Genomic DNA, 23,772 nt, shown 5'->3' on the forward strand with positions numbered 1-23,772 from the left:
CAAAGGGCAAAATGATAGAATACTGAATGAGGAATTCCCCAGGTCGGTAGGTGCCCAGTATGCTACTGGAGATCAGTGGAGAAATAATTCTAGAAGGAATGAAGGGATGGAGCAAAAGCAAAACCAATACCCGGTTGTGGATGTGACCGGTGATAGAAACAAGGTCCGGTGCTGTAAAGAGCAATATTGCATAGGAACCTGGAATGTTAGGTCCATGAATCAAGGCAAAAATTGGAAGTGGTCAAACAGGAGATGGCAAGAGTGAACATAGACATTCTAGGAATCAGTGAATTAAAATGGACTGGAATAGGTGAATTTAACTCAGATGACCATTGTATCTACTACTGTGGACAGGAATCCCTTAGAAGAAATGGAGTAGCCATCATGGTCAACAAAAGAGTCCGAAATGCAGTACTTGGATGCAATCTTAAAAACGACAGAATGATTTCTGTTCGTTTCCAAGGCAAACTATTCAATATTACAGTAATCCAGGCCTATGCCCCAACCAGTAATGCTGAAGAAGCCGAAGTTGAACGGTTCTATGAAGACCTACAAGACCTTTTAGAACTAACCCCCGAAAAAGATGTCCTTTTCATTCTAGGGGACTGGAATGCAAAAGTAGGAAGTCAAGAAACACCTGGAGTAACAGGCAAATTTGGCCTTGGAGCATGGAATGAAGCAGGGCAAAGGCTAATAGAGTTTTGTCAAGAGAACGCACTGGTCATGGCAAACACCCTCTTCCAACAACACAAGAGAAGACTCTACACATGGACATCATCAGATGGTCAACACCGAAATCAGATTGATTATATTCTTTGCAGCCAAAGATGAAGAAGCTGTATACAGTTAGCAAAAACAAGACCAGGAGCTGACTGTGGCTCAGATCATGAACTCCTTATTGCCAAATTCAGACTGAAATTGAAGAAAGTAGGGAAAACCACTAGACCATTCAGATATGACCTAAATCAAATCCCTTATGATTATACAGTGGAAGTGAGAAACAGATTTAAGGGACTAGATCTGATAGATAGAGTGCCTGATGAACTCTGGACGGAGGTTTGTGACACTGTACAGGAGACAGGGACCAAGACCATCCCCACGGAAAAGAAATGCAAACAAGCAAAATGGCTGCCTGAGGAGGCCTTACAAATAGCTGTGAAAAGAAGAGAAGTGAAAAGCAAAGGAGAAAAGGAGAAATATAAGCATCTGAATGCAGAGTTCCAAAGAATAGTTAGATAGTAAGATAATAGTTTAAGCAAACAACACAATCAGTTACAAACTTCCCCATAGTTACTAATTATTCTTTTATAATGGCTGTCAATTTTTCAGCTTGATTCATACTATTTTTAATGTTATAGATGAATAAGCAGAATTACGGATCCTTTATTCTAGTAATAAAGAAATGATTTGGTTACATTTCTCCCCATACTCAGTTATGTGTCTCCTATTGCTGTTGCCCATTTGAATGCAGAGTTCCAAAGAATAGCAAGGAGAGATAAGAAAGCCTTCCTCAGTGATCAGTGCAAAGAAATAGAGGAAAACAAAAGAATGGGAAAGACTAGAGATCTCTTCAAGAAAATCAGAGATGCTAAGGGAACATTTCATGCGAAGATGGGCTCGATAAAGGACAGAAATGGTACGGACCTAACAGAAGCAGAAGATATTAAGAAGAAGTGGCAAGAATACACAGAACTGTATAAAAAAGATCTTCATGATCCAGATGATCATGATGGTGTGATCACTCACCTAGAGCCAGACATCTCGGAATGTGAAGTCAAGTGGGCCTTAGAAAGCATCACTACGAACAAAGCTAATGGAGGTGATGGAACTCCAGTTGAGCTATTTCAAATCCTAAAAATGATGCTGTGAAAGTGTTGCACTCAATATGCCAGCAAATTTGGAAAACTCAGCAGTGGCCACAGGACTGGAAAAGGTCAGTTTTCATTCCAGTCCCAAAGAAAGGCAATGCCAAAGAATGCTCAAACTACCGCACAATTGCACTCATCTCACACGCTAGTAAAGTCATGCTCAAAATTCTCTAATCCAGGCTTCAGCAATACATGAACTGTGAACTTCCAAATGTTGAAGCTGGTTTTAGAAAAGGCAGAGGAATGAGAGATCAAACTGCCAACATCTGCTGGATCACTGAAAAAGCAAGACGGTTCCATATAAACATCTATTTCTGCTTTATTGACTATGCCAAAGCCTTTGACTGTGTGGATCACAATAAACTGTGGAACATTCTGAAAGAGATGGGAATACCAGTCCACCTGATCTGCCTCTTGAGAAATCTGTATGCAGGTCAGGAAGCAACAGTTAGAAATGGACATGGAACAACAGACTGGTTCCAAATAGGAAAAGAAGTACGTCAAGGCTGTATATTGTCACCCTGCTTATTTAACATATATACAGAGTACATTATGAAAAACGCTGGGCTGGATGAAGCACAAGCTGGAATCAAGACTGCCGGGAGAAATATCAATAACCTCAGATATGCAGGTGATAACACCCTTATGACAGAAAGCAAAGAACCAAAGAGCCTCTTGATAAAAGTGATAGAAGAGAGTGGAAAAGTTGGCTTAAAGCTCAACATTCAGAAATCTAAGATCATGGCATCTGGTTCCATCACTTCATGGCAAATACTTGGGGAAACAGTGGCTGACTTTATTTTTTGGGGGGCTCCAAAATCACTGCAGATGGTGACTACAGCCATGAAATTAAAAGACGCTTACCCCTTGGAAGGAAAGGTATGACCAACCTAGCTAGCATATTAAAAAGCAGAGACATTACTTTGCCAACAAAGGTCCGTCTAGTCAAGGCTATGGTTTATTCAGTAGTCATGTATGGATGTGAGAATTGGACTGTGAAGAAAGCTGATCGCCAAAGAATTGATGCTTTTGAACTGTGGTGTTGGAGAAGAATCTTGAGAGTCCCTTGGACTACAAGGAGATCCAACCAGTTCATTCTAAAGGAGATTAGTCCTGAGTGTTCATTGAAAGGACTGATGATGAAGCTGAAACTCGAATATTTTGGTCACCTGATGCGAAGAAGTGAATCATCTGAAAAGACCCTGATGCTGGGAAAGATTGAAGGCGGGAGGAGAAGGGGTCAACAGAGGATGGGATGGTTGGATGGCATCATCAACTCAATGGACATGAGTTTGAGCAAGAGCTCAAACTTCGGGAGCTGGTGATGGACAGGGAGGCCTGGTGTGCAGCAGTCCATAGGATCGCAAAGAGTCAGACACCACTGAGTGACTGAACTGAACGGATTGCTGTTGTAAAGAATTACTATAAACTTATTGGCTTAAAACAACACCCACAAGTCAGTTTCAGTGGGTCAGATATCTAGGCTTAGTGTGGTTCAACTGAATTCTCAAGACTGAAATTAAAGTGTCAGCAGGTGTTCCTTTCTGGAGACTCTAGGGACAAACCAATTTCTAAGATCACTTAGGCTGTTGGTAAAGATGGTTGGATGGCATCACCGACTCAACGGCTATGACTCTGAGTAAACTCCAGGAGTTGATTGATAGACAGGGAGGCCTGGTGTGCTGCAGTCCATGGGGTCGCAAAGAGTCAGACACAAGTGAGCGACTGAACTGAAAATTCAGTTTTTTTGGCTATGGGACTGAGATCCTGATTTCCTTGCTGGCATTTGCCCTTAATTCTAGAAGTTTTTTCCCAGTCTTTGCATGTGGCCCTATATACCTCAGAGCCAGTAATGGCTTGTCAAATCCTTCCCAGGCTTGAAATCGCTGACTTTCTCTTCTGCCCTTAGCTGGGAGAAAGGTTTGCGTTTAAGGGTTCACCTGACCTCACTGAGCCCACCTGAATAATCTATTAATAGCCATATTTACTGGTTCCAGGAATTAAGGCATAGATACCCTTGGTGGCTCTATTATTCTGTTTACCACACCATCTATTTCTCTTCAAACTGAATACTTGTTGGCTTGTTTTGACACAATGTTATGCCTAGGGCGTCCCATGAAACTAGAAATGAAACTTGCGGGTTACCCTAATATGAGATGAGAAAATAACAGTTTAAAAGTACATACATTTGACCCTGTAACTAACTTCAAGCAAGGAACTCTTTTTTTTTTTTTTTACAGTGCAGAATGATAGTACTTTCCAAGGCTCCTTATGAATTCCTATAGCCTGCTTTGGTTGTTTTAAATGAATGATTTTCTATTCAAAGCTGGAGGCACCTTATTCTCCATCTTATTTAGTTACCTGTATATTAAGTTCACAAAATAATTGTCAATTAAAATCTAACAAAAATAAAGATTGAACAATTCAAGTCTGGAATATTAAAAAAACTCATTGCCAGGGAGGACAGAAATTTGGCAGTATGTATCAAAGATCTTAAAAAAGGTACATACTCTTTGTCCTAGCAACTCCTCTTCAAATAACTTAGACAAAAAACAAAATCAGGTAAAAATTCATCTACAATATTATTTTTCATAGCAACATTATTTGAACATTAAAAACACAGAAACAACTTAAGTATCTGTACTAAATAATTCAGGAAGTCTTAAGAATATCCACCAGTCTCATTGTTGTACATTATCTTTTTGACAAAAGGTTTCATAAATCACTAATCTTGGTAACCTAGCCATGACCTATGGGAGCAGGAATCTGTGAGAGTTAAGGACCACCTAATAGAAAGACAATGATGAAAGGAGCCCACCAGATTCCTTCAGTCTAGAAGAAAGATGAGATCCAGAGGGACACTTTAGAGATGTTAAGTGGGATCTTAGGGAGTATACAAAAGAAACACACATATATGCATCGACAAATATGCATCAAAAAACTAACAGCAGTTGTCACAAAGTGATCAAGAGATGACTTCTACTTTCTTCTACCTTCCTTGTGCTTTCTTTGGTATGTGTGTGCTTTTAACTTAAACTAATAAACATGCATTTTTGTAATTTTAGTACAATTAAAAATCAGTGTAGTAATACAAAAGCAAAACACATAGCAACTAGGCAATGAAAATTTTTGCTGTGGTGTTATTAAGTGCCTAGAATTAGAACTATTTTTAAACACAAATGTTTTATTATATATCATGGTAAACCTGGATTCCAAATCCCAACTCTAATAATTGTGTAATTTTAGTTATTTTTGCTGTTAAATGAGAATATATGATCACCTCACACACATTGCTATGATGATCAAATGAATTATAAAACACCAAATAAGAGTTCCATAGTAGGTCTTCAACAAATGTCAGTTGTTAATCTCCACCTCCTTCACATCCTGTGCTTCTAGAAGATAACTAGTTGCCTCAATGGTCTCAAAACATAGCTTTACCCTAAATGGTCTCCCCATCTCAGCCCCCCTGCCCCCCAAAAAACCAATGAGTGGATACCAAAGGCTTTTTGCTCCTCAGTCTCTGTGGTTTCGACAGTTTGTGTCACACTTATTCCTATAAAACAAAAAACGAGCTTCATGGTCACAGAAATGGCTCTCCTTGCCTCCCCTGACAAAGTAAGATTACCTCTCTAGGTCTACAAGTTGGCCAAACACCCTTTCATCTATCTATTGTGTTCTGTCCCTTGTGAAGTGACAGAATACTCCTCAAAGCCACGTCAAGAGGAAGACCTGACACACCAATGTCATCCATTCGTCTAGGCAAATTATGAAAATGGAGGCGAATCAAAATGAATCATTTGCTGAACTGCAATGAGGTGTAGCTACGCAAAAACACAATCAGAGACAAAAGGGCAAATATTTCTTTGAGAACAATGGTCCTTCTAAAATACTACTGTTTATTTAAACAGCGTGTTTAGGCTAAGAGGAAAAAAAAAACACTAAAATTTAGAGGCAAATCAAAAGTTAGTTTCACGTGATTAGAAATGAAAAGGAGACATAAAGCTATTAATATCATAAGTGGACATTAACACCACAGCAGCAAAAGTAGGTTTTACTCAAAAATCAAAACGCCAATCCATTCACTCAAAGTTTAGTACCTGATATGCAGGCACAGTCTACCTTTGAAAAGACCAATTCATAAAGTCTCAACTCAAGTCTTTTACCAATCATCAAGACACTATGTGAGAGTTGGACCATAAAGAAAGCTGAGTGCCGAAGAACTGATGTTTCTGAACTACGGCGCTGGAGAAGAATCCTGAGAGTCCCCTTGAACTGCAAAGAGATCCAACCAGTCAATCCTAAAGGAAATCAACCCTGAATATTCATTGGAAGGACTCACGCTGAAGCTCCAATACTTTGGCCACCTGATGTGAATAACTGACTCACTGGAAAAGACCCCGATGCTGGGAAAGACTGAAGGCAAGAGAAGGGGACGACAGAGGATGAGATGGCTGGATGGCATCACTGACTCAAGGTACATGAGTCTGAGCAAGCTCCAGGAGATGGTGAAGGACAGGGAGGCCTGGCGCGCTGCAGTTCACGGGTGGCAAAGAGTTGGTCAGGACTGAGTACTGTTTATGTTACTGACTTGGAGTACTATTTCCTGAGTACTTTATGGCTGATAATAATTTTTCAGACTAAACACACTTTAAGTAGAAAATTTACAGGTTAAGATCATTTTGGAATCTGAAACATCCCATCCCAAATATTTTCCAAAAGGGGGGTAAGGGAGATAGGAAGGAAAGATTGGTATCAACTGAACAAGAGAACACAGACAAACATCTTGTCAAAACCAGACTCTGAAATTGAATAAAAAAATTTCAACTAGACCTAATGATTCATCACATAGGTTGTGTTAACTTAAATATGTATCTTTACTCAGATATGTGCATAAGAACTAGGAGACAACTCAAGATCCAAAAAATGAAAAATCAAAAGAATTAGAACAGAACCAGATGTGAGTAATAGAAGTCAACAGTACTGCCAGTCAAAATTTAAATCTTTGAAAGATAATCATTAATTCCACATTAAACGATTTCAGGTATAAGGACAATTCAGCTACCACAAGAGAATGTTAACTCCCACTCTAAAAATGTAAAAAAGGCATAACATCTTTTGAAGCCATCTTTAATAAATGAGCCAAGTTAGCAAACCAACCAGGTGAACTGAATTCCAAAGTGTAACAAGCCCTTTTGAAGAAAAATGGACATATTCAAACTTTCACCTTTGGCAAGGCATGAGAGAGGCAGCAATCATTAAGTAGGTAAGAAGAAAACAACTGGATCCATTACAATGAATTCTTAAAGATTTTCAGTGAAGAGATTATAAGATTCACTTCAGTAATTAGAAAATAATCCATAGACTATTTCCCAGTAGCAAAATAATTTTTTTTTAAAAAAGTAACTAATACTGAATTCAGTTCAGTTCAGTTGCTCAGTCATGTCTGACTCTTTGCGACCCCATGAATCACAGCACGCCAGGCCTCCCTGTCCATCACCAACTCCCGGAGTTCACTCAAACTCATGTCCATCGAGTCGGTGACTCTACCCAGCCATCTCATTCTCTGTCGTTCCCGTCTCCTCCCACCCCCAATCCCTCCCAGCATCAGACTCTTTTAATTAGCTATTAAATAGATTCCAACTATTAAATAGATTCCAAGCACTTTGCTAGCACTTAACATGCTTTATCGAATTAGACTTCACAACCCAGTAAGAAAGGATTATTAGTATCCCCGTTTAACAGAGAAAATGGCACAAGAGAGTGTAAGAAGTGGGATTCAAACAGAGGCATCCTGACTACAGAGCCAGGCTCACAATTAGGATACCGGACACTGGAGTCTTTAATCCATTCCAGACATACTTTTCTAATGCAAGTTAGACTGTTTAAGTTATTCCTTTTGCTCAGCTTTCATTTAATTTCATGTCCGTGAACAAAGACACATTCTCCTGTTATTCTTTTAGATATATCAAGATAGAGTGCTAATAAAGCCATGTTTAATATAGAATCTAACTAACTGTGTAACTTTGCAGGTAAGTCTGACATAACAAGGATAAAACATGACTGTTACAAGATGAAAGTAAAAAAGAAAGCACAGAGCAAAACAGAATTGGGAAAGAACCCTTCTGTTCTTGCCCCAACCTGCCCATTGTAGAGAACATTAAACTGCAAAGAACTAAAAGATCTACTTTAAAATTAACTGAAGGAAAAAGAATCTTTTGAATTTTGATGAGCAGATAGATACTTCTTGCTATGTAACTGTTGTTAGTCTTTTGTTCACCTAAGCTAAATAATGTAAAAAAACTAAAGGAATCTTAAGATTTACTTCATGCTATTACGGAACTAAGGAAAAAGCACATCACACTTCTATTTAATAGAATCTCCTTTGTCACATTTGATTTTCAAAAACAATAACATACTGTGCTGTGCTTAGTCTCTTAGTCATGTCCGACTCTTTGCGACCCGATGGACTGTAGCCTGCCAGGCTCCTCTGTCCATAGGGATTCTCCAGGCAAGAATACTGGAGTGGGTTGCTATGCCCTCCTCCAGGGGATCTTCCCTACCCAGGAACCAAATCCAGGTCTCCCACACTGCAGGCAGATTCTTTACCATCTGAGCCACCAGGGAACCCCCAATAATATACTACTGAATATTGAATATATATGTATACGTAAATATGTACACATAAGCTAGTTCTATGCCCTAATATGGATCATCCTGTAACTATGTTCTTGTCCCATGTATGAGAAACACCTTTCCAATTTACAAAGTCACTCTGTACTCTACCTGAAACTTTCAAATTAGAAATTACTCACTCTAATGACATTTGCAGATATATTTAAAATGTATTTGTCCTAGATACTGATCTAGTAATTCTAGAAATATGGTATACTTCTCTCACTAAAATGGGACTTGGGGTGTGCTGAGTGTATTAAATAAATAACCTTAATCAGGAAAACAAAATAATCCACATCAGTAGCAATCACAATGCAGTTCTTGGAAAGACCAGACAGGAAACTCTATGTAGCTAATAATCTCAAACCTTCAATGGACACAATTCCTTAAAGAACCAATTTACCAAGTTAACCTTTTCCTTAATATATTAAGAGAAAAGCCATGATTAGAAGCAATGCAGAAATGATTCCATTTTCATAAGCTAAAATATTTCTGCTGCCAGGGCTAACTATTAGAGCAATATCTATTCTAGAATTTGAACACTTTGATTTTCCAAGTTGACAGGCTCTCTCTGAAGCCCCGTAAAGGACCTTGTTTCCACTAATTCAGATATTTCAAATATTCTGAAAACTAGAAACGTTTCCTAGCTCTCAGGCTAAATCCTAGCACAAGGATATTTCTCATTTTTAAATTTAGAATCATCCTATTAGACCTTCCTTATAAGAGCTCTATGTGCCCTCTTTCAATTATTGGGCTTCCCTGATAGCTCAGACAATAAGAATCCACCTGCAATGCAGGAGACATGGGTTCGATTCCTGGATCGGGATGATCCCCTGGAGAAGGAAATGGCTACCCATTCCAGTATTCCTGCCTGGAGAATCCCCATGGACAGAGGAGTCTGGAGGGCTACCGTCCATGGGGTCCCAGAGTCAGGACTGAGCGACTAACACTTTATAAGACCTCTATCTAAAGTGCCCTCTTTCAATTATATTTCAAAACTTTACTCTCACCATGGCATTAAAATTTTTTTTGTTGTTAATTCCTTCTTCTCCATTAGTTTATAAGCTCCCTCTGTCTTGTTCACTTTCCTGAAGAAGACTAAATATTTCCTCTGAATTGCAATTTTAAGAGAAAGGATGCAGACTTCAAGCAGGTTACTGCTTTCTCCTTAGCCAAAATATCATAGCGATAACTTCATGTAATAAGTCAGAACACTGCATTTAAAATATTTTCCATGTAACATTAACTTAATGAATTGTAAACATTCAGCTTAGTATTCTTCATCTAGTTTCAACTAGAATCAATCAGTGAACAGATCCATTCTTTACACCAGTTTTACCTAGTTTCAAGAATAAACTACTAAAGGATCACGAACGCCCTCCTCTGTTAAGAGATGGTTCCATTTCAAGCTATGCACCAAGCCTGAAACAAGCTGATACACAAGCAAGGGAGATTTAACTCCAGTGTAAATTGAAATTTTTTTTTTAAAGAAATAAGAAGGTATGCCACAGAGCATGCTTAAGTGATATTCTAGTATTTTTGTGATGACGCTGGGTGGTTATTTCTGAACTTTATAAATCCTCCCCATTTTTATTAGGGTTGGAAGTTATTCCCCTTCTCTCTTCCACTGTTTTCCCAGGGTCACAGTAATAGAACATTTGCACAATGGATTTCGCACGGTCATCCTAACCAGAAAATGGCACTCCCTAACCATCTCCAAACTTTTCTCCGTGGATATAGTCTAACAGCAAGCAGCTGGCTTTTAGGACGTGAGGCAAACAGAATTTTTTTTGAGACAGCAATCGAATGGCTTTGCTGGTGGCCGCTGGCGTGGCACGGAAAGCCTTTTGCAAACAATAGTTTCACCTTATTTGTTCTCATGCTAGCATTTATGGGGCTTGTCAAGGCTGCCGGGGGATGCTCAGCTTTCCCATGGTACTCACCGGAATCTCCTGCTCCCCTAAAATTAAACCTCCGCCTCACCTTTGAACCGCGCTTTCGTTTACAAAACGCTCTCACGAGCCTCCTCTGATTTGGCGGCGACTGTGAATCGAGCGTCGTTGCCGTGGTGCCTATTTCACACGGAAGGAAAGGGTCCTGTCCACAGACCTGGTCCTCAGGGCCGCCCTCACCCGGGTGGAGTACGCAGCTCCAGGCAGAGAGGGGAGCAGGTGTGACGCCCACCGCCGCGGCCTCTCACCTGGCCGGCAGGGCGTGCCACGGCCTCCACTCGGCTGCCTGGGACGGAGGCCCCGCGACGGCGGCTTCTCGGGGTCTCCGGGCCCCTCTCTCTCAGTCCGCGCTCGGCCCCCACCTCAGAGTGCCTCACGCTCTCCTCCTCGGGCTCACCGTCCGATCTCGCCGGACAGCGTCCAGAAGGGCCTGGAAACCCCGCGGCCGCTACAGCCTTACAGGGCTGGGGACCCACACTCCTTGGCGACAGCGGTGGCAGTCGCCAAAAGGCCGGGGGAGGGGTCCCCGAGAAAGGAAACCCCGACCCCAGTCAAGCAGCTGACATTTCCCCCGTCAGCCGAAGCACCGCCCGCTTCCGCCTCCCCGCCTACCCTGTGGGTCGTCCGGTCCCGCAGCCGCGCGGGGTTGTGGGTATCTCGAAGGCGGCAAAGCTGCAAGGAAAGGAAGTAGTGGCGAGGCAGCCGGACTACCAGATTGGGTAGAAACTACAATTCCCAGCAGGCAGCGGGGCCTCAGACGACGGCTGCGGAGGAGAGTCTGCTGGCTGGAGAATTCTGCGCGCGCTGCTGGGATGGAACGTTGATAGAGTTCGCGGGTTTCGCTGCAGCGAGCCGGTGGCCGCACGCACTGCGCCGCACGCACTGCGCCGTCGCGCGCCAAAGCGGGAATCCGGGAGGCGGGCACCTCTGTAATTAATGCACGCATTTAAAACTCCCGAACCTGCGGACGCCATGCACAGGTAAACCGATTGCAGAAGGAGACAGAACATGAATGGACCATCTTAATTCTTTTAGGCCACGTGTTTTGCTACTTGCTAATATTGTTAGTAATGCTGTAATGTGAATGGTTGCTTAGCCTCTTTGGGAAAACGTGGATGGGTGGATGCTTTATTGCGGTGATCAGCGTGGATGTTATTTGTCTTCCCTTATTGGGCTTTCCTGCTGCTGTTTTCAATCAGTGTGTGATTGCCCTGCCTCTTTCCTTGTATGTTCCCTCCACTTTTAAGGAATTCTTGAGGCCTTCTGCATGATCGGAAATCGAAAAGCCTTTTCGATGTATTCGGTTATTTTCTCTTTTATTCTTGGGAACTCGCCGCCGGCATGTAAAAATGCAGTTCAGTTAGCTGCTGTGAAAGCTTTCTGCGGTGCATAGCTTGCAGCTTCCTTTAGGCCTGTCTGGGAATTATTTACGGGCGTGTTTTTGAAAGGAACGTGGGGCTATTGTGCGTTTCTGCAGGAAACACCTCCAGGAGATACCCGACCAGAGTAGCAACGTTACCACCAGTTTCACGTGGGGATGGGATTCTAGCAAGACTTCTGAACTGCTTTCAGGAATGGGGGTCTCCGCCCTGGAGAAGGAGGAGGTGGACAGTGAGAACATCCCCCAGGAACTGCTTTCAAACCTGGGCCACCCACAGAGCCCCCCACGAAAACGGCTGAAAAGCAAAGGGAATGACAAGGACTTTGTGATTGTCCGCAGACCTAAGCTAAACCGAGAGAACTTTCCAGGTAAGGTATGAGGGTAAAATACAAGCCCAGTCAGTGTGTATTAAAATATTTTGTCGGTAAACCTTTGTTTAGGGGTCTTTAGCATGGGGCCCTTTTTCAAAAATTGTTATTTAAATTTATTTATTTTGGTCCGTCCCGGGTCTTCATTGTTGCCCGGGCTTTTCTCCAGTTGCAGTGACTTCTCATGGGGGAGCACGGGCTCTAGGCCGGAGGGGCTTCGGTAGTTGGGGCATGTGGACTCAGCAGTTGCGGGTTCCAGGCTCTAGAACACATCCTCAGTTACTGTGGCTCTGGGGGCTCAGTTGCTCTGCTGCATGCCGGATCTCTTCCCGGATCAGGGATGGAACCGGTGACTGCTGCATTGGCAGGCAGATTCTTTACCTCTGAGCCACCAGGGAAGCCCAGATAGGGTCCTTTTAAAATTGCCCAATTCTTAAGTTATTTTCCAAAGAAACCAGACAACTGGTTGTGCTTACAGAAATGGTGGTATGTGTGTGTCTTCAGAGACAGAACTGACTTGTAACCCGTGAAAAGACATTCCTTCCTTTTTCTTTAGAAGGGACTCTTTCTGGTTAAAGGCCAGCTCAATACCTCTGACAAATGGAAACAAAGCAATGATCCATAGAATTCTTTCTGTTTATATTTGGCTGCTCTGTAGCCGTGGTTGAGCCTTTTACCATAATCACTTTAGTTATTTGTCAAGGGACTGCTGAAGTGAATGTTGAGCCAAGGGGAAAAGACTTTCCTTCCAGATCCATTCCCAAGAGGAATTATTCTTTATGCTGTCTCCATTACTCACTGTGTTATCTGTTCAGTTTCCCCAACCCCATAACCTAAAGGTCAGTCATATTCTCACCATCCCCCCAACATACAGCCAATCATTGAATCTTTCCCTCTTGTCTCCTAAATATTTCTCATATTTAGGAATGGACTCATAATTCAGAGCCTTATCCTCCCCAGATCCATTCCCCAGAGCTAGAGTGGACTGACTGAAATGTAGAACTCCACTACGTCATTCCCCTCTAAATAGCTCTCTGTTTCCAGGCTTCTCAAAGTGATGTATAACTGCCTCCCACACTGGATCAGAGCTCCAGGAATACTCAGAACCATAGGGTAAACATTGTGCGTTGACCTGGGGTTATCAGTTTTTCTTAGTGGCAAGCCATGTAAAACATTAATTCAGAAAATATTTGCTGAGCACATTGTGCTAGGCATTGTTCTAAGTACTGGGGATACAGCAGTGAGCAAAACGAAAGCATTTCTACCCTCATGGAGCTTCTCTTCTAGAAAGAGGATGCAGTATGCATAAATCTGGTGTGTAGTATGTTAGAATAAGGGCTGTGGCTAAAAACAAAAATAGAACAAGCCAAGAGGGACAGGAGGTCCTGGAATGGGAAGCTGGTTTGCAGGGTATTGAAAGAAAGCCTCACTTGGACAGTGAGCAAAGGCATAAAGGAAATGAAGGAATGTGCCATGCAATTATCTTGGAGAAAAGAGCCCCAAGCAGAAGGAGCAGCTAGTGCAAAGGTCCTGGACCAGGGGAATGTTGTGTTTGTTCAAGGAACAGCAAGGAAGCCATCCATATTCCAAGAGTAGAAGAACAGTGGGGAGAATAGTAGTGAGAATTGGGCTAGAGGTGTAGTTGAGCAGAGTTGCTGAGTGACCTTTGAAAAGGATACACTGGTGTCTTGAGACTAAACTTTGAGGACTTGAGGAAAAAGCTTAGAGACTTGTTCAAAGGTGTGGGAGTGGTGCTAAGCAACTTCTGGATAGATTTTGACATTAGAGTGGACAGAGAAAGGTTTTGAAATTGCAGAAGTGATCATAGTCTAAATTGAAACTGCGTGGGTCATGATGGAGAAGAAGAGACAGTCGAGAAATAAAGATGAAGTCTTGCAGAGCCAGGGTAAATTAAGTATATTCCTGAATTCCTCCATCTGGTTTTCTTTGAGAAAGGTTGGTTGATCGCTTGCTTGCTTGAACAAAATTTTTTTTAAAAAAGGAATAAAAGATATTTTGGCTTCTGACCCTTTCTTTAGAAAAGAGAACTTTCAAATTATGGTCTGAGGATCTATATTAGGTATTGGATTAATCAGAAAGGCAGTAAGGATTGTGGTGAAGTCAGACAGATACGGCTTTGAATCCAAATCCTGCTGTTTACCAACCTTGGGAAGCTATTTGAGCCCTCAGTTCCTTAGTTTCTTTGTGCAATGGGATAGTAATGCCAGCGTCATAGAGTACTGTAAGATTAAATGAAAGAGTACACATGAAACAGCTAGCATGCTCCCTGCATGTAACAGTAAGTAAACCCAGTTAATTTGGTGGACAAAAGATACCTAGCTGAGAGGCTACTTCACTTTATCTTTTGTCCTTAATCCTGTTAGTCTGGCCCTGTTCATGTAGATCTTTTTTCTTCAAAATTGAATGTCCCTGCTATTTTTAGTGTCAGGAATGCAGCAGGAGCAATTTGGTGCTTGACTAACCAAATGTGGTGAAAGACGCTTCCTGCTAAGATGAGCGGCTTTTGACAACTTTGTCCAGCGCTGATAGCATCTGACGTGGAGGGTGATTGCTGTGTGTCCTCTGTGTCCTTCCACACACACACACACACACAGACGGAAAGACAAACGACATTTCTAAAGCAAGGCAGTAAGGAAACAAGATGGAAGATTCAGGCATGGCTGCTGTCTTCTAGGACATTGCAGTACAAGTTGAGAGAAGAGGATGCGCGGTGAGAGAAGCTCACAGCCAAAGATGGCAGCTCATACACTAGCAGCTGCTGAGTGGCTCAGGTAGCAAGTGCTGTAGGTGGCCAGAGGAAGGGAGCCCCTTGTACCAAAATGACCCGAAGCTTCTCATGGTGATCCTCACTGCACGTGGGCACGCTTCCTCCTGCCCTTCAGCAAAGCAGAGGCTCTGGAAGAGAGAGAAGGACCTGGAAACGGTTCAGTCTCTGTGTCAAGATTGTTAAAATTGACTTCAGATGTATTTATCGGAAGTGAGAGGAAAAAAATCATGACTTTTCTGTTTGTTGTGACCTCAGAGAGAGGCAGGGAGGGAAACCACTGGTATGCTGTGCGGGTGTGTGGAATTCGCACCATAGTGATTGGTAAATTGGTATGGGGGGCAGGGGGGTTGCAGGGTGAGGAACAGCTGGTATAGCGCGTTCCCAGTGGGCCATCAGGAGCCTGGGCCTCTGGCGGCGCTGGATCATCATTGTAGCGAGTTTTGTCTGCAGTTGTTAGGACAGGTGGCTGAGAGCTCTGCAGGATTAGGCTGGAACGGACCACACCTGCTTTCCATAGTGATCTGATGACAGTGGCCCTGGGCTATGTGGGGTTTTCTTGGTTCTTCACTCCACAGTCTCTCTTTTCTGCCGGCTCCAAGCCAGGCTCCCATCTGGTGACTAAATCCTCTTCATCTGTTCAGTTTGGAAGATGGAAACTTTGTGGCCAACCGGTACCAGGACAGGTCTGAGTGGCCCTTGGGATGAATGTGTGGAAGAAGTTGGGAGGAAATGGCCTGGTGATGAGGTCAGTAATGAACAGAAAGAGAACAACTGCGTTTTATTCATGGTTGTTAAATGCCTGCCCTGGTCCCCTGTCTTCTCCTGCCTACCCACAACCCCAACTCCGACCTCCCAAACAGAAGATAGCTGTGGAAATGCTGTCAAACTAATTTGTTGATCAGCTTTCCCATGGCTGTTAAACTGCTTGAAATTCCAGGCCCCACAGTGGTTTTCAGACTAGAGACTCCAAAGTTTAGAGTCTGCTGATATCCCCAAGGGAACGTGTTCAAAGTGCAAAATTCCAGAGATTCTCATCCCAGAAGTCCTGCCTGGAGCATGGGAATCTGCTTTTTCAGTATCTCCAGGCAAATGCTTTTCCTCTTTTTTTTTTTAATAACCAATAACAAATATATTTTCCATTGCAATCTTGGGTGTATATCTTAAACTGAAATTGCACAAAATTAGTTTTTTCCTTACTAAGGTATTTCCTATTCTCTTCCATTCTTTCAAAACAACGCTAATCAGACAAAATTGATTTCATGACTCACCACTCAATCTTATCCCACAGCTCCAAAACTCAGCTCTATGAGAGCCTTTACGGACCCTTCCCAGGCACCTGTGTTTACCCTGTAGCTTCCTTTCATTCGTTCAGCAGTGTTGATAGAGCATCATTCTAGAGATGGGGATCCAGCAGTGAACACAACAGACCAAAGATCCTGCTCTTCTTGACCTTGTATCCTGTACCTAATTACCTGAATCCCAATTTCCATGGTTTCTTAGTCTTCTCACATCCCAGGGTTGAGAAAGTCTCTCATTGAAGTGTGGGGTTGAAGGGGTCATTGAGGACCCCTATTTTAGCTTTTTCCTGTTTTGCTTTTTTCAGTTTTGTCCAACCAGCCAAAAAATAAAAAAGCTAAAATACCAAGAGTTAGCATTGTCGAGTGTTGTCTCTTAATGATTTATAGAAGAGGAAGGAAACCTCATCCCAGATGGCAGAATCTATAGTCTCCCAGAAAGGAAGCATGGATCGTTAATACCTAAAACAAGCAAGCAGAAGCAAACAGGAGGTGAACCTCCACTCTTAAAAAAGCAGTAGATTTGAACAGCAGTGCATGCTTATCCTTCAGATACAATTATCTGTGCTTAAAGAAAAGAGCAATTTTAAGAGTCAAATATTGGGCACTCTGGAGTTTGAATCTGAGTGTGGGTGATGTTTCAAGAAATAAACATGTCGAGTAAGAAGACGTTACCTATACTGTAAAGACCTCATGCATCAAAAACTCTTAAGCAAGCATTATTTCCCCAGGACTTTTAAGAGGCATGGGAGATGATGAGGTTACAGAAGTGGACAGCTGACTTTGCACCAGAGGAATGAATGGAAATGCTGGTGGCTGTGGCTGGTGACTAGCAAGTTTGTGAATCTAGCCAGTTTTCACCTTTCATGGCTCCAAAGTGTGTTTAATTGCTTTCATGTTGTTGAAGATTAGAGTCCATGGGCTTAATTATTTTGCTTACTGTGCAGGTCTGGTGTGCAGCCTCGGGGGTTTTAGAAGAGGTGGGTAGAAGAAAGACTTGCTCTGGACTTTGTCATCCTCTGAGCAGACAGGCCAGGCAGCAGTGCAGTCAGGAATCCAGGAAACAGATGGTGGGTGTTTTGAGAATTAACTATGGCAAGTAAAATTAGATTGAGCATATCCCAAGCCTGGATACTGGCCACTGGGGCAGCTGTATGAAGACAGACTTCTGTCTCATCTGTTGGAACAGCATCCAGTTTCAGGCTGTGACACCCTTCCCCCGCCTTCACTCCCACCAGGGGCCCTAGAATCAGTGTTGTCCTATGATCAGCTCCGTGGAGGTGTGGGTACTTGGCTGCTCAGAGGGGCTGTGCGTTTTTCCCAGCCATTGCCCCATCCATATGCTCACTGACCCATTGAGAGCTTGTTTCACTCCCTCTCCCCTCCGCTCTCCCTCCCAAGCCCTGAAGGATTCCTTTTCCCAGAGCAAGTCAGGTTTCAGTTCAGTTCAGTCGCTCAGTCGTGTCCGACTCTCCGCGACCCCATGAATCACAGCACGCCAGGCCTCCCTGTCCGTCACCAACTCCCAGAGTTCACTCAAACTCATGTCCATTGAGTCGATGATGCCGTCCAGTCATCTCATCCTCTGTCGTCCCTTTCTCCTCCTGCCCGCAATCCCTCCCAGCATCAGAGTCATTTCCAGTGAGTCAACTCGTTGTATGAGGTGACTCTCACCTTTTAAAAAAGCGTGATTTTTTTTTTTAATATCTCTTCATTTTAGAAAATTAAGTCAGAACAGGAGAGAGAATTCTAGGGTAGACAAAGGACAGGATTTGAAGTCAGATCTGTGCTTGAATTACCACTGGGCCATTTGCTAGTTGTGTGACCTTATCCCTTTAGTCGGAGTTACATCATCTCTTGAAGCCCCTCCCCTGACTTATAGAGGACACTGCTTTTGTTTCTGGGTTTCAGTCTTCAGCCTCATTCCCCTGAACACCTCCAGGGCCGTGCCATTCCTTGGCAGGCCCTGTGCCACCTTTCCAGCCTTCAGACACTCTCCTCTGTGGCTCTGTGCCTTCACCTCAGGTTGTGGGGTTTGGAAATGGACAGAAGAGTCCCATGTTAACTTCTTGGCTCTGCCACCTGATAGTTGCTAGCACCTCAGTGCAGTTAATAAATAAACCTACCAAGACAAATGTCCTCATCTGTGAAATGGGGCACTACATCCTAGGACACAAGGCAAGCATTAGACTCACAGGCATTAATAAATGTATGAGACTCTTTAGGGCTTTCAGTAAATGGCAGTTGTAAATGTGGGGTTGTGTTTCTGTTTATTAGTTTGCCTCCCAGTGAGGCCAACAGACAGGGACTGTGCTTACACTCTCCAGCATTAGTCAGACACCCAGGAATGTTTGTTGAAGTGGAGCCCTAGGCCAGCCTTGTCATTTGATAAATGAGGAAACTGGTCCTGAGAGGCCCACACTCTTACCTGTCTGTGAAATAGAGCCAGCATTCTTCTCTTAGGTGTCAGTCATTCCTTGTGAAATATTGAACACTTTCTAATGTTCGTCGCCAAGTTTGTCTTAGGCACCAGGTGTGGCAGTTAATTGGTTAAGGAAGGTTAATCAGTCAATGGAAACAGAATTAGCACATTCATGGTTTGTGTGAAGGGGCAGTAAAAGGTATACTGCATTGAGCAATGATTTTGAGAATGTCTGTGGTGTGCCAGGCATTGTGCTGGGTCTCCATGTGCCTGTCTAGGTGTGGGGGCTGTGCTGGTCACCTGGGAATGCTCCTCCGAGGGAGAGACAGTTCAGCTGAGGTCTGAAGGATGAGTAGGAGTTGGGCAGATGAAGATGGACATTGCAATGCAAAGCCTTCCTAGTTCTAGACTTACTTAGCTTCCTTGTGTGGCTTCAATGCCTTGCTTTGCTGTCCTCAGCAAACACCTGCATTCATCACAGAGCCAAATTTTTCCTTCTAGCATTTGAGTTGTGTGCTAAGTGACTTCAGTCATGTCCGACTCTTTGCGACCCTATGAACAGGCTCCTCTGTCCATGGGATTCTCCAGGCAAGAATACTGGAGTGGGTTGCCCTGCCCTCCTCCAGGATATCTTCTCAACCAATGGGTCGAACCCCCGTCTCTTACATCTCCTGCATTGTCAGGCGGGTTAACACTAGTGTGCCACCTGGGAAGCATTTGAATTACTGATCTCTTATTCTAAGTTGCTGATTTCTTATGTCTTCCCATTAAAGTGGGAAGCACCACATTCATTAATTTATTGATTTCTCCTGCCCTTTACTTGGCAACAAGCCTCCCTATCTCCTTTCCCCACTATTTTTACCTGACACTTCTTCCCCATCCATAGCTCCTTAAAGCTCACCATTCCCTTTTATGCCAAGGGCTTTCTCCACATCGATGACACTCTGTGTTTGAGGGCTTTCCCTGGGCAGGCATGCTGGGGAGTCAACATTCCCACCCCTTCCCAGAAGCCCCCATCCAATGACTGACAGCAGATGACGGATTAAGCGCCCCAGCATCTGGGGCAGGTGCTGTATGTTTCCTGGGAGTCCCCTGCAGATTAAAGCCCATAGTTATAATCTGCTTCCTCACATGCCCACATTGGCTTCCTGCCCTTCAATGTCTCTCTTTATTCTTTCCAGTATTTCCTGGATCCCAAACCTAGATTGTTGTTGATAAGGTGATCAGTCACTCAGTCATGTCCAACTCTTTGTGATCCCATGGACTGCAGCACTCCAGCGGGCTTCCCTGTCTTTCACTATCTCCTGGAGTTTGTTCAAGCTCATGTCGATTGGGTCGATGATGCCATCCAACCATCTCATCCTCTGTTTCCCCCTTCTCCTGCCCTCGATCTTTCCCAGCATCAGGGTCTTTTCCTGTGAGTCAGCTCTTCACATCAGGTGACCAAAGTATTAGAGCTTAAGCATGAGTCCTTCCAATGAATATTCAGGATTGATTTCCTTTAGGATTGACTGGTTTGATCTCCTTGCTGTCCAGGGGACTCTCAAGAGGCTTCTCCAGCGCCACAGTTCAAAAGCATCAATTCTTTGGCACTCAGCCTTCTTTTTGGTCCAACTCTCACATCCATACATGACTCCGGGAAAAACCATAGCTTTGACTATACAGACCTTTGTTTCTGCTTTTTAATATGCTGTCTAGGTTTGTCATTGCACTTCTAAGGAGCAAACATCTTTTAATTTAATTTAATTCTTTAATTAAACCTAGATAGAAGGCTGTTTTGGGGTCTCAGTAAATCATACCAGGCAGCCCTTGTCCAACTCCTACTCAGAGATGGATGTTTTCACATAGGTGAAGATTCTAAGCAGCACTGAAAGGAAAAGGCCACGAAAGTAAAACATACAGAGTTTTTGGAGAAAGGAGAGGAATAGAAGCAAAAAAGAGGCAGTTTATCTCTCTGCTTTGTAACCTTGACATGAGCTATTTAATCTTCATAGTGAACAACTTTGCAAGATAAGCCTTTTTAGTCCCTTTCCTGCAGATGAAACTGAGCTCCAGAAGAGTTGAGTAGCTCGCTTAAGGTTTGCTGACGTGGAGACAATGCAATCAAACTCCAGTCGGGGCTGTGCTCCTTCCTCGATCCAGTACTCACACTTGGCGGGGATGGAGGGCAGACACCTACTGTCAGGGTAGTCATTACAGATCATAGTAAAAATCTCAACAGACTAGATTCAAAGTGGCTAAGTATAATTTTTTTTTTTTTTTTTTGCCGAATGAAATGCTAACATCTGATCTGTATACGCAAGAGATAGCAGAGGTCAGGGAGTTAAGAATTAATGGAAGGAAAACTTTGTTCCAATTTGTGGAGCAGGAATCATGCTGGAGACCCTCTGCCCCCACTGACCTTGGCCCAGGAGCCTTGTGGTGTGATGGAGTTGCCACACTGAGGAGCTGCTCCCCGGAACATGTCTAGGGTCAGTGCGGATCGTCTGCCTTCCTCCCTCTACCCCTCGGCTTCAGAGCCTCAGTCCTTTATTTGATTCTCTAGAGGTTCATGGAGCAGCTACATGTTCTTTTTTTCCCAGGGAGCCTCCTTCCCTAAGCACTGTGCCAGCTCAGTCCCCAATGTAGCACAGCACCCTGAGCCCTTCTGCAGCCTGTTGTGACCCTGGATTGAAATTTCTTGTTTGTCTGTGTCTCAGACTCTGAGCAGGCCATACCTTGTTCATCTCTGTCTGTAGAACAGTCCTCAGCATATAGCACATGTTGCTGCTGCTACTGCTGCTAATCACTTCAGTCGTGTCCGACTCTGTGCGACCCCATAGACGGAAGCCCACCAGGCTCCCCCGTCCCTGGGATTCTCCAGGCAAGAACACTGGAGTGGGTTGCCATTTCCTTCTCCAATGTGTGAAAGTGAAAAGTGAAAGTGAAGTCGCTCAGTCGTGTCCGACCCTTAGCGACCCCACGGACTGCAGCCTACCAGGCTCCTCCATCCATGGGATTTTCCAGGCAATAGTACTGGAGTGGCTTGCCATTGCCTTCTCCGATAGCACATGTTAAGTAAATATAAATGGTTGCATGTACCGGACAGTGTGCTAGTTCCTCAGAGTACAAAGATTGTTAAAAGAAAAATCAGGTTCTCCTTCTCAAGATCTCGTGGCCTTGTGGGGGCCTACACAGGTGAGTAAGGAAATAGCAAAATTGTGGTTAAAAAACCGGCCTGTTTTTGGTGATGTCCTGGGAGGCTGTCCATAGGAGTTGGGGCGTTAATGGCCACTTGATGTTAAATTAATAGCAGTCAGAGGCGGGCACAGCATGTACGGAGGCATTGAGATATGACACAGAATGACTCATTCTGAAAATTCCAAGTAGCTCCAAATGGCTGGAACACATTTCTAGATAATGAATCTAGAAAACCGAGTGGGGCCCCGATAAGAAAGCTTTGAATTTCATGCTCAGCAGTATAGACTTCAGACTGAATATTCAAGGGACACCTTTGAAGGGATCTGATTGAGGGGTGTTTTCAAAAGATTGTCCAGGAATGAGTCCACAGAGTCCAGGACTCTTATGCTTATTACTCACCTCCATGCTGTCTCCAGCTCTCCATCATCTTCTCCCTGAGCCCATCGCAATGTCCGCGTTCAGTACACACTGACACCTTTCAAATGGGGTGTGTGTTCTGTGTTTAGTTGCTCAGTTGTGTCTGACTCTTTGCAACCCCATGGACTGTAGCCCACCAGTTTCTTCTGTTCATGGAGATTCTCCAGCCAAGAATACTGGAGTGGGTTGCCATGCCCTCCTCCAGAGGATCTTCCCAACCCAGGGATCGAGCCCAGGTCTTCTGCATTGCAGGTGGATTCTTTACCAGCTGAGCCACAAGGGAAGCCCAAGAATACTGTCAGAGCCACTGAACAAATAAAGAGATACAGGGAGGCTTATTAATAAGGCATTGGCTTACGTAGTCCTAGAAGCTGAAGGGTCCCATGATCTTTGGTCCCAAAGACCCGAGATTCCAGAGAGTAGATCATGTTAGTTTCAGTCCAGGCCTGAAGGCAGGAGGACACCCAGGTTCCAGCTCAAAGGTGGGAGAGAAAGCCAGGTCTCCCTTCATCCGCCTTTTATTCCAGCCCCACTTTGGATTGGATGAGGCAGGCACACACTGGGGACAGCAACCTGCTTTTCTCAGTTGATCGATCAGATGTTGATCTCACTCCAGATACCCTCCCAAAGACACCTGGTATAGTATTTAAGCAAATATCTGGGTACTCCTTAGCCCAGTCAAGTTGACACTAAAATTAGCCATCACGGGGGAGAGAGGACAGTGGTAGCACTGGTGTAGCAGATGGACTGGAGTTAGAGAGAGACCAAGAAGGCAAGTTATTGAACCCCGCTAACCACTCTGAATTCTAACCTAAAACACTCACTGTTTCTTTGGTGTGTGCTTGTTTCCTTCTAGGCTGTGGTCATATTATCCTGATTTTGTGTGTTATTCTATTCATATGTAAGCGTTTAATACTTGTAGAATAGCAATTAGAGTTTGCTTTTATAAAAACTAAGAAAACTGGTTTTCCTGCATTCACCCTTTTCTCCCTCCGGTTTATTCTGAACACACAGTCAGAGTGATCCTTTTAAAACCTATATGAGAGCCTGTCATTCCTGTGCTCAGAACTCTGGCAGCCCATCATCACCTTCAGAGTCAGAGCCAGATGACCTGGCCCCCTCCGACCTCTTCCGCGCTCCCTGAAACTTGCTCCCTGTGTCTTCTCTGGCCTCCTTGCTGTTCACAACAGACCTGCTGCTCCTGCACATAGAACACACCCCAGGGACTCACAGGGCCAGCCCCTTCTCTGTGTTCAGCTTTTGCTCAATGATCACCAGCTCAGTAAGGCCTTCCCCATTGTTTTATACCATTTTACACCACAAACCACTGTTTGTAGTGGAACAGATATTAACATCTCTCAGAAGAATGTTCTTTAAATACCAGTTTGGGAAACTGTATGTTTACAAAATGGATGTAAGTGCACCA

The 23,772-nt window shown here is 43.7% G+C and overlaps 2 protein-coding genes across 4 annotated transcripts in view; one reads left to right on the forward strand and one right to left on the reverse strand.

Moving 5' to 3' along the window:
* The window catches only part of LMBRD2 (LMBR1 domain containing 2), a 62,231-nt gene extending 51,136 nt beyond the window's left edge, over positions 1-11,095 (reverse strand). For 2 of the 3 annotated variants that reach the window (XM_055422176.2, XM_055422174.2), the window contains exon 1: positions 10,744-11,095. The gene's annotated coding sequence lies outside the window, so the exon portion shown is untranslated. Of the gene's footprint in view, positions 1-10,526 lie in introns of all 3 variants that reach the window. The other variant, XM_055422175.2, reaches the window with a different exon arrangement.
* A 174-nt stretch (positions 11,096-11,269) lies between these two features.
* The window catches only part of SKP2 (S-phase kinase associated protein 2), a 39,301-nt gene continuing 26,798 nt past the window's right edge, over positions 11,270-23,772 (forward strand). Inside the window, exons 1-2 of the mRNA XM_055422171.2 lie at positions 11,270-11,475; positions 11,973-12,244. Of these exons, the coding sequence (XP_055278146.1) occupies positions 11,432-11,475; positions 11,973-12,244 (316 nt within the window). The 5' untranslated portion in view covers positions 11,270-11,431. The remainder of the gene's footprint in view (positions 11,476-11,972; positions 12,245-23,772) is intronic.

This window comes from Moschus berezovskii, chromosome 18 (assembly GCF_049115385.1).
Source record: "Moschus berezovskii isolate FMDL1 chromosome 18, NW_MosBer_1.0, whole genome shotgun sequence".
NCBI lineage: Eukaryota > Metazoa > Chordata > Mammalia > Artiodactyla > Moschidae > Moschus > Moschus berezovskii.